Genomic DNA, 16,886 nt, shown 5'->3' with positions numbered 1-16,886 from the left:
ATTGGAAAATGCATTCGATGACACCAAAATGCGTCGGTTTTAAACGCCAGCCCCTTTCGCTGCGATTATCGCGTAATTATAATCCTCGCACGCTTGAGTTCGCGTTGTTGACCGCATACCTGTGACGTAGTATTTCCTTATTCAGCTCTGCTCTTGCGAGGACCATTTGTGGCGTCGGTGAAGAAGACAACGTCTGAGACAGTGAATAACCCATTTGTCTTTTGGAATTCGCAGCAGAGGAGTGAAGGTAATCTTCTTGTGGCTTTGATGTCTTCTAGAGAGTCAAAAAGGAGCATACTAAATCGAAACAAAGCGCAATATCGTGTTCAAGGTTTGTGGAAGAACTATTCTACTGTTCGATGAAACCGTTGGCGACTTTTCCGCCTTATTTTGAGTCGATGGCAGAAGTGTAATAACTCCGCGAAATCCTTTTATTCCAAATTTTGATGTTACTTCTCGGAGAGTGTTAAGGGCTTAATCGACATCTGTCGACGTACGGATTGTTGTTAACTTCAAAGAGCTATTCGAGGAAAGGTATTTTCTCTTAGTCAATTCCTGACTCAACTACATTAGTTTTTTACTATTTTCTGCAGCTGAGTTGTGCAAATGAATGCTGAGGTTGAATTTTTTGCAACAACTTGACGAAATCAAACAACCAAACAGTCGGAAATACTGAAATCCGTTTGTAGCGCAGTGTCGTAAATTTGTGCGAACCAGATTCTATTGTTTTTTTTTTTTAATTTCTCTTATTTGGGAAATCGTTGATCACGAGTGTATCTTTTTGTCAAGGCTTCGCTCTCCTGATGTATTTTTTTTGTCTAAATTAATCTTTTGGCGAAACTTCTACTTTTCTCCAAGCTCTCCTCAGAAGAAATATTCCTTTTACATCGCAATTGGCCAGCTTGTGGAAAAAGGCGTTGTTCTGATCATTGTATTAATTTGAGGCCGCCATTGTTGTTTATAACTCGCGCCGCGCAATATCGCGGGAGGATCGCGCGTGGGGTACAGAATTCAAAACAAGTCGATAAAGCTCAGAACCGTTGGAGACATAGTTAGCAGCTTATGTGTATTCAACTTCAGAAAATCAGTATAATCAAAATCGAAAGTAACTACCCCTGATTTTTTCTGCCTGATCTTGTCATCATTTTGGGATTAAAAGAGGTGGTTGCTTAGCCATAGCTGATCAAGTAGAATTGCAATATATGGCTTTGTCACCAATGAAAAAAACTATCAAAACAGTCTTATACTTTTCCACCATGTACTAGCCAGGCTGTGACTTGTCCATGAGTAAATTGTGCCTCTGATGCTTGAAGAGATAACTTCACACTTTCTTCCTGTACATATTTTACTTTGTCAGGCAGTGTTGTAAATGGTCATTTGTCTTTGTTGGCTTTCCTTTGGAACTTGTGGGGCTCACTGAGTTTGAATTTGAGCTTCTTTATCTCTTTCTTTTGCATTTTGTACCAACAATTTCCTGTAAAAATCCTTCTAAAGACTTCATCAATTCCCTGGTTATCAGAGTATAGGAGGTCCGAGACCTTGTCTTCGGAATTTGATATGGCAAAAAAGAGAGAAAAGCTGATTTAAAAGAAACAGAGCTCTGACCAGGGTTGACTCAGAGGTCTAGATAACTATAACTTGCTACACTCCTTCTTATATACCTTGGTTTCCTTCCCATGATGTACCACCATGGTACCTAGACCAAGCAGTGTCTGTGCTGACAAAATTTTTGTCAAATTACATCTTAATTCAGTTGTGAGGAGGCCTTTTGGTCATTCATAATAACTTAAGTAAGCTTTTATGCAGAAGACCCAAACATATATATATGTTATTTGCCGGCTGGGAGGTCCATATGGTGAAAAACTGTGACCGAGGTCTTGAAAATACTGCCCGAGGCCGTAGGCCGAGGGCAGCATTTTCAAGACCAAGGTCACAGTTTTTCACCATACGGACCGACCCTTAGCTGGTAAATAACATATTTATTGTTTTTAAACTTGACGAAATTCTTTCCGAAAGAACCTGAATGATTTATGGCCGTAAATACGGCAAGATCTTCCATAAACTGAAGAATTTTTGAGTAGGTAAATGGTAGTTAAAATAGAGGTGATGCAAATTTAAGAGAGATGCCTCAGCGAAACATTTTCATTTCTGTAACGATAAAGGTGATTTAAAAGGCTTCCAAACAAACTTTGAAACATTATTTTTACAAGTATCTGTCACAATCTGACACCTGTCAATTAGAGAGCGCGCAAGAAAAAGAAAAGCGAAGGAACATTTGAAAACCAACAGAACTAGTTTGGCAAGGACTGTCATGACAATGTTTTCTTCAAAATCAGTTAATGATCTAACGGAAAGTATTATTCACTCTCATCGACGATTCATTCATGTACGAAGATTTACCTCTGTTCATTAAGTAAACGGCGAGGAAATTAATTGTGAGTAAATTCAATCTTTTTATTTTGAAGTTGTGAGAGTTTGCTCGTTTGTTTGCTGTAATGGCGTGTTTAACTCTGATCTTTCCTTCACAAAAACTAAATTCGAACGGCACACTCCAACGAGACACAAGGGAATGTAATGCGGCCTTTTCTTAAAAAATTCCTTCAATTTCTGTTGTGCAATTTAAGGTACAAATGTCCAAATTGAACGGAATTGGAAAGACTCACCAGGAGCGTATATTTATTGTAGAACTTAAATTAAAACGTCGCTCGCTCTTTCACTATGAACAAATTGCTCGAGAAAATTCAGATATTAAATGAATGAAAGTTCCATCGTTCAGTTTAACTGTAACCAAATACCTCACGTTCCAACTTTCTGGGTACTTTTTGTGAACGATTAAAATTAATTGCAGAAGGTTTTTAGGCCGCTTGTCAACCAACGTAATGACACTATTGTTTATACAAATTCATTCTGAAACCAATATTTTTCTGTCAACCAAAGTGATTTGATAGAGAGAAAAGAGAGGATTCATAAGTTATTTATTGGCTTGAGGTAGTGACCGACGTGTTTGCTTAAAAATACTGCCCAGCCGGAAAACGAGGTATATTTATGAAAAATGACAACAAAAGTTGGGATGTACTCGGCGACTCACGAAAGCGTTACCGTGGCCCGTGGGCAGAGATAGAAAAATACTGACCGGGTAAAGAACCAATCAGATTGCAAGATTCATTACCGTGCCCTCTAAAAAAACAATAAAATTAAGAATCAGACCAGTTAGGTTATATTCTTTGTTTATTTTGGTGGTGTTTCAACTAGGCCTTATTTCACCACCCACTGTATCATTATCTTGAGTGTTTTTTCGGCTTTGATGTAAATTTTTGTGGATTTCCTGTTATTCTCTTGAGCTGTCAATGCTAAATCAAGAAGTTGACAACACTGCAATGAAAATTAAATGCTCCCACTTAATTTAAGACAAAATTATAAAGTTTTTAGAGAATTAATTATGTAAACAAGAAAACACCCTAACCAAAAGTGATGAATACATAGTGATTTATTTTTAATCACGATGTTTATTGTCAAGGATTTTGGCAGAAGTATTTTCAAACCTTGAGACAGATTTGTTGAATATTTCAAAAAAAGAACAAACAGTGTGAAACTGAACTCCAGTAAGAATTTATTCCAAAAAGTTTTTTCCAAAATGAGATTTTCCTTGTATGAATAATGGGTAGTTTTTCAGTTCACAAATATTGTGGATTTTGATATTCAAAATATCTGTTTTATTAACAGTTGGTGCATTATGGCCCAGTTACCACTCGTTTTGTACCCACAGTTTTTTTGTTTTGTACCCACAGTTGTTCTATACCCAGTCATCTTGTACCCAGTTAGGTTGTTTTGCATCCATTCAAAGGCAGATTATGAAAGGGGCGAATTGAAACCTATTCTGGGCCAAGAATACATAAGTCAAGAGGAAATGTGAACCAGCTATAAAACCTATTGCTGATACAGCAAAGCAAAGAAATGATATGTCTCCTTCTCTTGCAAGCTTGCTGGGTCATACTCCAACTAATTGTCATCAAGAAACACCAACAGAGATTGAAAACATTCTAAAGCTACAAAATGTCCAAGCCCCAGTGTAAGACATTTTGTGGAGGAAACCAAGAGCAAGGTTTTGTCTCAATGAAAGAACCCCAATTAACAGCAAAATGAAATAACCTGCATTTCTATCAAAACATGATAATACATAAACTCTGATTGATAAATATGTATGGAGAACAGTACAAAAAAAAATTGTTTATTAACACCTTTTGCAATGTTGAAAATCATCTAATTCAGATTATGTAAATAATCACATGAAAGGCAGTACTTTGTTTTCACCAAATGCCATGATCAGAGTAGTTACAGTTTCATGTAAGATTAACAAAGATGGAAATGATGACCCAGATGTGCAGAAGGAAATTTACAGTGACTGTACATAAACTTCATAATCATGATCACCCTCAATAAAAGTTCCTGTTCATTGTTCATATCTTGTTTGAGTTCATTCACACACATGAAAAACAAAGAGGAAATTTTTTTTTTTAAGAGAAAATTTCCATTCAAATTATTATGTTTAATTTGAAGCACAGCCTTGACATCTTCATTAGAAACAAGTTTCATTTCTTCTCTGATCTATGGAGATTCTCTATCATTTAGTGGCATTCTTGATGTCCTCCCCCTGAACTCTGTCTTTCACAGTTGTATACAAAGATTCTACATGAATTTCAGGTCTTGGCTTTCCTTCCACAAAGTCTGCAAGTAGCAAATCTTGTCTGTTTTCCTCCAGTACAAAGGTGTTTGTCTTGCCCTTTGCCACTTGAGAAATTTGAAGGTGCTACATTGGGGCCTCCTGTGAAATATCTGCAAAGATTTATGTAGGATTTATGAAAATGAAACAATAGACTATCCAAAATAAACTAGACAATCCAAAACAGTAACATAATATGATATAATATGATAACAAATCATATATAATGTTTTCAGTTAACTTTGAGACAGAAGTATGTACAACATAGTTGCTACAGCCCAATTACAATTTCCCAAATTAGCTCTAGCGATGACCTCCAACCAACCCCACAGCCATCCTCTTCCCAAATTATTTTTGCGTAACACTTGCATCTCATTTATTTTTATGAAATGATATTTAACAATTAATCCTGCATATTTTTTGTCTGCTTTTCCTAAATTACATTCAATCTGGAAATTTGATAGATGAGCTACTATTCGTGGTAACCCAATTTATTTTACATTTCATGTCTATAAAAACTTACCGAAGTATCTGACATGATAAAAAAAATCCACTTTTCCCTTACCTCTCTGAGAATCATAAATTTCCCCTACCTTGAAGAATCTTTTTTTTTCCTTAAGAATTTTCCTGACCTGGCAACCATGTAAAGTAAAATCTGTACTTGAGCTAACTGGCCCATCCAACAAACAGAAAGATTGAAAGCATCATTGAAACCTCAAAATGGCGGTTGGCGACTGAATTAGACGTAAATCAAAACCACCCCATGCACTTTTTTCCTGCAGTTTGCATCATGATAACAGTTGCATCAATAGAAAATAGATTGAAGTTTAGTTTCATAATTTCTTTTGTCTGAAAATTTTATTTACAGACCTAAACGTAAAGATTAAGTCGGAACACACCACAATCAAACGTGCTCATTCAACTGCCCAGTGACTGCTCTGCCCAAAATTTCGCCTCTATCACCCCTTCATGACCACCATCTTGAGTACGCGCAAAGAACGTTATCTTTTTTCTAATTTCCAATGTAATTGTTGGTACATACGGTGAGCGATAACGAATAAACGGCGAATATTTCGCCGTGATTAAGAAAATCTTCGATTTTCGAAATGGTTGCCATGTGGTGACGTCACGTGGTTATCAAATTTGATATGGTTATGTTTTTTTAGAATAAAAGCACTTCATTAAACGATACAGTTTTTTCAATTATATTAATAAACCTTTTTTCAGCCAAAATTCGTTGCCAGCAAATCCCTGAGGAAGATTGTATTACCTTGACCCGTCGGAAGGAAATATAACGCAATAACAACCCCGAAGAATATCTGACGTTCATCTGACCTCATCTGGATGTTGTTTTGAGTTGATATCGACCTAGACTTCTTCAAAGTTGTCATTTTTCAATATTCAAGTGTGTGTGAGTCTCACAAAGCTTTTCGAGGTAACTTAAAAACCTTTTCTTTTGTTTGTCTTTTTCTTTTTTTTTTTTTAGAACTTCAAGTTTGCAGCACGACGGTGAAAATCTCGTATTTTTGACAGTGGACGGTTAACCACAACCAGACCGTAATGTGCAGGAGCCGAATGTTGTTCAGATGAGTAAGCATGTCTTTAAATCAAGAGGAACAAGCAGGTATATTATGAGAGTAAATATTGTTAATTTGAAAATACAAGATTAGACTTACCGAAAGTGTATATTTAGTAGGACTGTAAACTTCGCCACAACGAAAAACTTCTTTGAGAGAATTCAGACATTAAATGAATGAAAGTTCCATCGATTAATTCAATTGTCAACAGATATCTAACAGTTTTAACTTTCTGAGTGACTTTTTTGTGAAGGATTAAAGTTATTCGAAAACTGTTTTTAGGCCGCATGTCAACCCATTCAATGACACATTTGCTACCACAAATTAATTTCGAAAACAACTATCTGCTGGCAACCAAAGTGATTTGAGAAGACACGACATTAAGTTATTAATCGGCTTGATTTGCTTAAAAATACTTTGCTTGAAAATAACTTCCAGCCGGCAAAACAAAATTTATTTTTGGAAATTAAAAACGAAGCTAGGCATGATCTCGGTGACTCACGGAAGCCCGTGGGCAGAAAAAAAATCTGGACCGCACTAGGAGCCAATCAGATTGCAGGATTCGTTACCGTGTCCTCTGAGAAAAAAATTATTTTTTATCATTAGTTATGCAAATCCCTAAAAAGTACCCCAACAGAGGTATATGACGAGCAGGTTAGAAATGTGTACATGGTTTCACTTTCCTACGAGGGTGTCTTTCATTTCCTCGCTGTTATGTCACGCTCCGCGAATACAAAAATGTCATATTGCAACCCTTAAGTTGGAAAAATAAAATTCAAGCCACCTGGTCACATTGGGAAGCTTTCATACTCGGTAAAAAGCCGTGGCCTTAATGGGCCGGGTATTTAAACCAAGTTTAGCCTTTGTTTGACAAAATCGCGTCCTAAACAATCCTCAATTTAGCTGAACCTTTTATCTTACTTTTATTTATTTTGTGAAAAGTGTCAAGAAGGCCGAAAGCCGAAAACTAACATTTCTTAAGTGACTGATTGCGTGAAACCGTGGTTTGGGTTAGACCTCGTGTAAATAACCGGCCCCAAAAGGTTTTCAATGACAATTCACAATTTCTTTTGTTGTTAGGCATTAAAACGTGCTCTTTGCCCTAGAAAGTGAAATTCCTCGTCATAATTGTAGTAGTTCCTTTGGCGCCTCTTTCAAAGACTTTTCATAGCATCTTACGCATTATGAAAATTTGACACAAGCAACTGATATCTGTCCTTTTTATTTTTCTGTTTCAGTTTCCGATATCAGGTTCTCGTGAAGTGGAGAAAATGACGGCTTGTGAAAACACATTACAGACAGGTGTACCTTTGCCGAGAGTTAAAAATTTCATTTTCGTCCGTAAATTAACTTAAATTCTGAAACAAGGAGTGACCGAGATCACAACTTAAGCTGTAGAGCATTCGAAAACAGTGGAAATTCAAACCGAGTCTTGAAATGATGAATTTTCTCAAGGAATTACTTGCGCCAAAAGCCTTCAACAAATCTAGTCATGTCCTAGTTTTAATTTGGTACGTGATGGGTGTAATTTTCCTTGGCATTTTTGGCGAAATAGGAAACAACGAGTCCACGCTTGATTTCCATTGTGGTGGAGTAACGAGTGAAAATATCGACCTCGTCCGGAAAAAATGTTTCGAGAAATACGATAAGCAGTACAACAAATACGGTCTTCCTATCTATGGCTTCATGCTCATCAATTTCTTCCTAATTGGAATTGTATGTGCTATTTACTCCAAACTAATGAGATCTACAATCGATCAACTGACGCCAAGCACTCGTAACAGTGATCCCGAGAGAGAGCCGCTTGGCCAAGAGAACCCATCAACAAATGGAGAGAAGCTTTTCATCGCTTACTGCTGTCAACTATTCGCAAAAATGGTTGTAGAAGTCCTCTTTATGGTCCTACAAACTCAGTTGCTTTATCCAACTAAGTTTTCCTCTAAGTTTGACTGTTATTTAACCTTTGAAACCAATCCGCCAGAGAATTTTCACGAATGTCACAATCAACGAGCGGATAGGAAATCCTTCTGGATGCGCGCTGTCCTTGCAGTGAATGGAATTTTCGTTGCTGTCATTCTGATGGAAATCATCTACATGTTGGCACGGGCATGTAAAGAAAGGAGTTTCTTAAAAAACTCGAAGTTTCTAAAATCCCATCTTAATCCCAGTCATGAGAAGTTGCATCAGGAACCTAAAAAACGAGGAGGAAGAGTAGAACACGGTTCACGACAGTCAAGAGTGCGTGAAAGCCGCCCGACCCAATTCGAGTTACACCGAGAACCTCAGAGGCAAAATGATTTTGTCCAACAACAGCCAGATTTAGGGTCAGATGGTAAGCCTGTACAGCTTCAACGATTCATCGCGCAAACAAAGAAAATAATTAAAGAAGACACCCATCGCCTCGTCGAACTCCTATCACCGTTTTTAGGTCCTCCAGGGGAACAAGCAGGAGCTAAATTTTTGACTCTGGATCAGATTTACACAAACTTTGTGGTCATCCCCAACAGGGTTATGTACGACTTTCCACCAGACAGACGAGAGCAACTCAAAGTTTATACAAGGTCGCGGGAGGAGTCACGGCCGAAAAGCATGGAAGATCTCCTCGATGGTAGAGAGAAAAAAGTTTTGATTGTTGGTCGACCCGGAATCGGCAAGACATTTGGTTTTACGAAATTTTTCAGAGACTGGGCACTTGATAAAGTTTTTAAAGGGACATCTGATGCCAAAATCCATTTTGATGCTGCTTTCCTCATGAAATTCAGGAGAATCAAATCGCTAAACGACCTTACTCTCAGGGAACTACTCACTCACGCAGAACATTCCCCTTCAGATCACCTGGATGATGAGGTCTGGAAATACATCCAGCAGCACCCGGAACGTGTTCTCATAGTTTTTGAAGGATTCGACCGATTCAAATACGACGCAAAAATGGCCATGCCTTCTTTTCGTTCCACAAGCATTGAAGAGAAAATGCCGCTCCAAGTCCTTTATCAGTGGCTCGTGACCGGGAAACTTCTTAAAGGTGCTACAGTTGTGACGACTACGAGGCCTAGGGCTTTATCAAGCATCGCACATCTTAAGTTCGACAAAATCTATGAAATCCTAGGGTTATCATCAGAACAAGTTAAAGAATATGTCTTCAAATACGCTGGAGATGACAAGCAAGTAGCCGAAACACTATGGCAACACATCAGCAGTAACACGAGCGTACTTTCGCTCTGTTATATCCCGGTGAACAGCTTCTTGATGTGCTCATGTTTATGGCAAATAATGCAGTTCCACAGGTCCACTGATATTGACTTTCCTTCCTATTTCACAAAGGTTTACCAGATTGCAGTGAAAGCGTTTTACCTTAAACACGCAAAAGGATTCCGCGATAAGCATTTCGGTCGCAAAGACTATGAATCAGATGATTTGCCCATAGAAGTGGAAGACCAATTCAGTATACTTGGAAGAGTAGCGTTTGAAGGAATCAAAGAAGGACAGCTGATCCTTGGAGAAAACGAAGCACATGGAGTGGAAGACAGCGTTCTTTTGCACCGTTTACCCGACCGTCTAACTGTTACGTCTGATCAAGAAGAACAATTCTGTTTTATTAATCTAACGATACAAGAGTTTTTCGCTGCACGGCACATAGCAAACACCATGAATGCAACAGAATTGAGGAACTTTGTGTCCGGGAACATGCAGAACGGCAGATGGCAACTGGTTTTTCATTTCCTATCAGGACTAATGTCTAACCAGTGAACGATAAAGATTATAGCTACCGAGCGCAATAATCACAAACCTTTTTCCTGTAGAAACTGCGTAGTTACTAAAAGAAGGAATGACCTAAAATGATCTACAATGACCTAAAATGATCTAAATCATTAGAATAATTGAAATGGAGAAAATAGAGTTTTTCCTGGTATTCACACAATTACAGCAAGAGGTTGAGAAAACTACCAAACGTTCACCAAAAACTAGTCTTTAGTTCGTCATCGGAAAGCTTTAAGAAACTACCATCGGTAATTTTCATCAACCGAAAGTCTTAAGAAACCTTCTACATTCATTTATTCGTGTTAAGTTCTCTCGGGAGTCAATTATCGTTACCATCAGAAATCCGATCGTTTATTTGAGTCGTCACGCCATGCTTCTGCCCAGAGAAACCCTTTATGACGACTGACAAACAACGGATGGTGGGAAGACAAACTTGCCTCTCAGGTCCCGCGTTGTTCATAGGGTGGGTAACCCTGTCCATTGAATAAATCTCTATCTGGTGGATAGCACAGTACGTTTTGTTACTACTTATCTGGCGCCGGATGGCGATTTATCCATTGGATAGCGTTACCCACCCTTAAATAACTGGGCCCTAGTGAGCATTCGTCCTATTGTAATTTGTAATTCGTGGTAGATTGCTGAGGGTAGATTTAATTGGGACCATCGTACTAAAGTTTGGTAATGTATTCAAGAACATTTGTCAAAAGTTTTACCCTTACATTTAGAATGCAGCAACACTAACGCTTCAGGTCGTAAACTACTTAGGATTCGAATAACTGCGTGGTAACCAGCTTAGATAGAACTACAACCTTACAAATAGACCATGAATGAAAGCAAACTAAATTTGTGAAACGCTTACAGCAGTGGGATAATTTGAACCGGCTCCAAAATTCGAAATGAAAAGTTAGCCAAGGAACATGTTTAGTAGGAGCATAGGATGTAAAACTTTTTAATTAAACTAAAATTGAAGGGAAAAAACAGCTGTTTTGTAGGGTATAGTTGAGATTGATCACATATATCAATTTGAACATTTTTTTAGTTTTCTGCAGTTCTTGTAAGTATTAGTGTGTTTTTGCTAAGGGCCTGTTACTTGTATGATATAATAACATGTCAATAAGTTGCACTGAAAATCAGAAGATGAAGCAACTAGTACTTGTTAAAAGAGCTAGAACTTCTAAATAGATTATCGTAAAATAAATTTTCTAAACGGATGTGTACTTTTTGTTGTGATTGAGTTATTCCCTATAGAGAACAGCAAAGGCAGAAAGAACGAGTAGGGAGGGCAGGGAAACCTCACAAAGAATTTAAACCGCAATAAATTTTTTATTGCAGCTTTAAAAAATACAAAACAGAACAATTGATTCACTTTTAACTTTTTCAACATTTTTTTCTAAATTTAAGATTATTTTTTTTTAAATTTCCATAATTTTTGGACGAATGCGAAACTGTCTTAAAACTCAGTCTGAAAAACCAGTCCATTAAAATTCCTGTGTCCAATCACCTTCAGTCCACAAATCTCTTAATCCCATCAAAATGCATGTCACAGAATAGACGTGTGTATTTTAATTCTGGTGGTTACAAATTTCGTTTTGCACAGAACTTTTCCCCTTCCCTTCCCTTTCGCTACCAGAATTTATCAATAAGTAATTTCTCCTTACAATCTGATACTCTAAAATCAGAAAGATACTGATTACATCACAGCTCTCACCTCTGTGCCACCCACAAACATTTTGGAAATCTAGAAACTGGTTTACCACTCTAAATATTCTTCCAAATCTAAACTGTTGTTAGCAAGCGGCTGAAATGGAGAGATTCTCGAAATCGTTTGTCGTTTAATATTGACGGTTGACGATAAAAAATCTATCCTTTTTGACGGCTGTCGGCACTAGTAGCCCAACAGGTAATTTAGTGTTAACAACTGAGTTGAAAACGTAAATTGACCACTGTGAAGAGTTTAAAGGCTGATGTTTCGTCAGAGCGATTGACGAAGGGCTAACCCTCGAAAAGTCAGCCTTTAAACTCTTCACGGTGGTCAATTTACGTTTTCAACTCAACTTTTAAACACTTATTTACCTGTTATACTCTCCCACCGACGCAGCACCAAAGTTTCTTTAGAAACTTACTCCCTCTATTCACTAGTAGCCCAAGCTCGCAAAATGAGCTTCCGTGAATGTGCCAAAATGTTTGCGCTGGTTAATGTCTGAAATATAAGGATTTATATGGGAACAACCAGTCGTAGTCTAGACCAAACTTACCTTGTTCAAGTGGATGTTCTTTTGTATCGTGTGAGTTTCTTGGGATAATTTAGGGCCGTTTCGCTCGGTTTAAGTTCAGGTGCTTCGCCCTCTATATAATCCTTTCCCAAAGGTCTGGCCCTGTGTGACGTCAACCGAACGAATCTATTGGAATCAAACCGCTGTAAATTCGCTCAGGACGCCCCGATCACGACGAAATTCCATATAACTGAATCCCAGATGGCACTTCACGCTCGTGTTCCTCTTTCGAGGGTCATTTACAATAAAGTGGAATTAAACGCCGCCAATGCCTGCCTAAAGGTTCTCTAAGAGCCTTCAGATGAGGCGTTACTCTGATAACGCGAGACTCATGCCGAAGAAGCTTTCCAATTATGGTAAAATTATTTACGTTGGGGTGAATGGCTGCTAATCGCTCCTACCCTCAGGCCTGACTTCCCCTCTTACGCTGCAATTGCGCAACATGAACATAGCTGCTTATTTTGGGGAGGCTCGTTTTGCGAGCTTGGTATACTTGTGTTATCGGTTAAATTTTCAGCCCTTTGACGGGTAATAATTAAATCCCATACCCTCTTAACACGAGATATCGCCTCTCTAGGGAGAAATATAAACAAGCTGAATCAACGAAAACCAGCTTTCGCTGTTTTGTCAACTGTTATGGAAAATCGTGCGCTCAATTTAATATTCAGAAATATGAGTTCCACCTTCTTTGTCACGCTATTCTGAGCGAGCGATCACTTTGAATCCACTCGGTGACAAACAATGATTAAACCAAGTGCTGTTACTTACAGCCTTTACGTTGATGCTAATTGATTCCTCTACATATGGAAAGCAAAACACATTTTTTAATTCTGGGTACTAAGAGCCTTCAATAGTTTTAAAAATCTATTTTACGAAGGAAACAAGGTGAAATTATCAATTCGTGGGGCCAACGAACACAGACTGATTTTATCGTAGTCTATCTTTTTCATTGAAAGAATACGCGCAGATGCGCGAGATTTATATATGCAGAACTTTTCTTTTAATATGAGGTGATCTCCACATTCGTGAACGCAACTTTAAGCAGCTGTAACAATAAAGCTTGAGTTCATTGCTGCGAAGATCACTCGCATATCAATCTGCAGTTCACTTAAACGGTTTTCACATATTCACAGTCAGAGCTTTTCTTTGTTTACACATCATCATCATCTGAACACAAGGGGTTTTGGCAGAAATCGAAACAGTTTTCCAAACCCAAGACACAGCGGGAGGTTGAGTTTGCCTTTAACTGAAGGAGCAGCGAAAAGAGTGATACTTTTTTCCCTCTCTCCAAAACTTTTAATGTACGAATGACTGCTTAAAACCACACTTTTTAAAGTTACACAACCCTCGCAAGCGTAAAATATAAATATAAGTCCCTTTACTCTACATCGCAGGGATTTGATGAAACATCAAGCGAGTCAATGGCGACTAAAAACAAACAAACGAATGAACTGGCAAATATTGACAGTCACATTGCTATAAGGTTTTTTTGTCAACACCAAAGAAAAAAGTATTCACGCTAAGCAACTCGGGAGCATTGCTATCATATTTACAAGAATGCAAAATAACGTTGGATTTTCTATTCATTAAGCTGACACAAAAGAGCTGTCCCCTTCTCAATCCAGAAGTCTGAGGAAAGGTCTGTAGGAAGATATACCGCCACCACAAAATTTGTCGAATGACCTGCAAAGAAATTGGGTTTTTCAATCAATGTTTTAAGTCCCTCTTCACAAATGTACAAGTAAATACTTTTTTCGTGGTATGTGCCTACCTGTAGTGGACAGCACACCAGCTCGAGCAGAAGTTTTGTACAGTGGAGATGTATACAGCGAAGGATCTGGTGTGTAGTTCATCCGGGGTTCCATGTGCAGAATAGGGCACGGCTGAATACAAACACATCGGGAATGCAGGTTTAAGTACATAAATTTTTACGTGTTGCACCCCGAGCAGAGAACTTTTCCAACCAGCATTGATAAAACGAATACTTACCGGGTTCATCTCGCCATCCAAGGCATCCCCCAGCATCATTTTGTCATCATCCCAGCGAGCGGCGTCTATGAATAAACCGTGTACCAGTACTCCGTCCTCGGGAGACTCTATCTCCTCATCCATTGGCAGAGTGTCGTCTGGGCCAAGTTTAGCGCGCGCCTCGCTGACTTCCTCTTGGCTGCGATAGTGAGGCAGAACGTTATAGTGGAAAGACAGCTGGTCAATTGGTTGATTGTACTTGCGAGCGTGGTTTTGAAGTGTTCCGGTCAGGAAACCTGGCAAAACAATATAATCAAGAACTGATTTCTTCATGTAACAACAGTAAGATTGTTAGCGATTAAAATTTGAGCTCATTCCAAAGACATTTTAACTACAATTATCTGAATCGTCTAATGCAATGTGAGTGACACTTAGATGTTTGGAAACTTGCTGATTCGTCTCTGAGCGGTGTTAAGCCACTTAAAATTATGCTTCCGTTTAAAAATTATGCTTACGTTTAAACCGCTTTGTAAGCGAATCACATTCGGAGCATCAGCGACAGCTTTAGTAACGATTTGCCAAAAACGACTCAATGACGAAAGCAGAGAGCAGTGAAAATAAAAAGTACACAAAGAAATAAAGCACTCACCCTGAGGATAGAAAAAACCGGAGATCCAAAACGACTTGGGTGCTCCTCGTTCAATCCATTGCTAGAAGGGTAGAAATAAATAACACGCTAGTAAAATTGAGAGATTCAACCAAACTTTAGTATCTGGAAAGTTTAGTTGAATAACTTCATGAAATAGAACTAGGAAAAAAAAATAACAAACTATTAACATACAGTTTACCTTTCTCGCAGTTCAACCCCGGATTAAAAAAATTAAATTAAAAATACTGGGACACGCTCTCACAAAAATAAAAAGAGGTCACTTACTTCAATAAACATGCATCTGAGAAGCAAATCCTTCACCCACGAACCAAGGGGTTTCAATGATGGATAGGCAGCGTTCGCCCACATTGTTGGAACCTTGAAAACACAAATTTTACAGTTATCTGAGGAAAGACCATGTGAACTACAGTCATAACACCCTTAAACGGACTGACATCTTAACTCGTGGGAGGCAGGACAAAATGGGAGTACAAGCGTCTTTTTGTCTTCAAGTCTACCCTTAAAAGTGACTAACACCTAATTTCTCTATAACAGTATCACCCCTATATCACACAGAAAGGTCACGAAATAGAGGAAATGATCACCAACTAAAGCTCTTGATTGTTGAACATATTCTCCTTGTCAGCACATTAGGAAATGTATAAAGAACAGCATTGAGAATATGCATATTCATATTAATAAAAGATGGAGGGGGACGAAAACGGTGGAAATCGAACCTGACTCACCTGATTGTTCAAAAAGTTTGTGTAAACTTTGTCCAACTCCAGTGACATTACTACCAAACCCTTAATGGCTTTCTGAAGCTGCTGTAGAGAAGTCTGAAAATAAAAAAAGATATCAAACAAGATGTCCAAACTTGGAAGTTTTACAGTGGACGGATACAGCACTTGATTAGCACTCGCTTGAGACTCTCCGAATGGATCTATTAAATGTCCTTTAATACAACAAGTGAAAAGAAAAGTCGATATTGAGAAAATGGTCATTTCAGTCACATCAGTTGTAACCTAAATCCAGTTAAAACCCCCGAAACCACACACACACACAGTACCTCTTGGTGTGGCTCGCTCCCAAACGAGCGCCGGCTTCCACACACAATCAGTACTGTTTAAGGATAGACCCGAGTAACGGAAAGGAGATAAATTATTAGCTCACCTTGATAACTTTCAAAAGAGAGTTAAAACGATCCACTTCCTGTCCAAGCACAGTGGTGAGTGAGTTCACTCGACCTTTTTCATCAGTCTGAAATGTAACAAGGAGAAAATTAACAGGGGAAAGATGGCAAAGAATAAGAGCCTACGGCAACGTAAATAGCATCATCGACAAAAACAGAAACATGTGGTTCAGTTCTACTTTTCTTTTTTCAGAACTCCTCTCTCTTCATACCATATCAAAACGTTAGAAAACGAAATGGCTTTTTGAGCTACCATATTACGATAAAGCAAGGTAGGACGAACATCTAATTAGTTTGAATTCTTACGTCAAATATTGCTTTATCTGCTTTCTCCATGTCCAACAGAACAGGCAGCTTGGAGAGAATACTGTCAGCTAGTTCATACACAATCTCGTCACTTGTTTTCCCACTTCCTCCGCTGGCCAAACGAGGCTGTACCTCTAACACTGTAGTAATCAGGGCATTGGTCTCTTGAGTCTGTCGAGTAATGTGTAATGCAAGTCACTTCAACGTTTAATAATTTCTTCCCTCGTGTGGAGATTCACACCCCTTACCGGGATGCAAGTTCAGGCTTCCCTAACGGATCAAAAAATCCGATTCTATACTCCTTTGGATGAAGAGAAGCACTGTGGGAGGAAAATGTCTTTTCAAAGAACACAAGGGATAGAACCTAGACCTCTGATATGGAGAGAACTGCGTTAAAACACCAGGCCACCCCGTTTAACTCCCAAGGGTGGAGTGGGGAGTG

General features: G+C 38.5%; 2 protein-coding genes across 3 annotated transcripts in view; one reads left to right on the top strand and one right to left on the bottom strand.

Annotated features, from left to right (window-relative positions):
• Positions 1–100: 100 nt before the first annotated feature.
• LOC131794416 (uncharacterized) lies at positions 101–11,267 on the top strand. 2 transcript variants are annotated; one of them, XM_059111942.2, is made up of 3 exons: positions 101–247; positions 6,207–6,344; positions 7,536–11,267. In XM_059111942.2, the coding sequence occupies exon 3, from the start codon at positions 7,735–7,737 to the stop codon at positions 10,042–10,044; it is 2,310 nt and encodes a 769-aa protein (XP_058967925.1). In that variant the 5' UTR covers positions 101–247; positions 6,207–6,344; positions 7,536–7,734; the 3' UTR covers positions 10,045–11,267. The 2 variants fall into 2 exon arrangements, with proteins under 2 accessions (XP_058967925.1, XP_066014702.1); XM_066158605.1 differs by having other exon boundaries at positions 189–331.
• Positions 11,268–13,157: 1,890 nt separating this feature from the next.
• Positions 13,158–16,886, bottom strand: part of LOC131794429 (dynein axonemal heavy chain 6) — a 49,771-nt gene continuing 46,042 nt past the window's right edge. Inside the window, exons 88-95 of the mRNA XM_059111953.2 lie at positions 16,445–16,615; positions 16,120–16,206; positions 15,693–15,785; positions 15,232–15,324; positions 14,947–15,007; positions 14,319–14,593; positions 14,101–14,212; positions 13,158–14,012 (exon numbers count right to left, since the gene is read on the bottom strand). Coding sequence (XP_058967936.2) covers positions 13,909–14,012; positions 14,101–14,212; positions 14,319–14,593; positions 14,947–15,007; positions 15,232–15,324; positions 15,693–15,785; positions 16,120–16,206; positions 16,445–16,615 — 996 coding nt within the window. The 3' untranslated portion in view covers positions 13,158–13,908. The remainder of the gene's footprint in view (positions 14,013–14,100; positions 14,213–14,318; positions 14,594–14,946; positions 15,008–15,231; positions 15,325–15,692; positions 15,786–16,119; positions 16,207–16,444; positions 16,616–16,886) is intronic.

The sequence above is a fragment of the Pocillopora verrucosa genome, chromosome 11 (genome assembly GCF_036669915.1).
Source record: "Pocillopora verrucosa isolate sample1 chromosome 11, ASM3666991v2, whole genome shotgun sequence".
Lineage (NCBI taxonomy): Eukaryota > Metazoa > Cnidaria > Anthozoa > Scleractinia > Pocilloporidae > Pocillopora > Pocillopora verrucosa.
The sequence above is the reverse complement of the archived record's forward strand: the minus strand, read 5'-3'. Positions and strand labels throughout refer to the sequence as shown.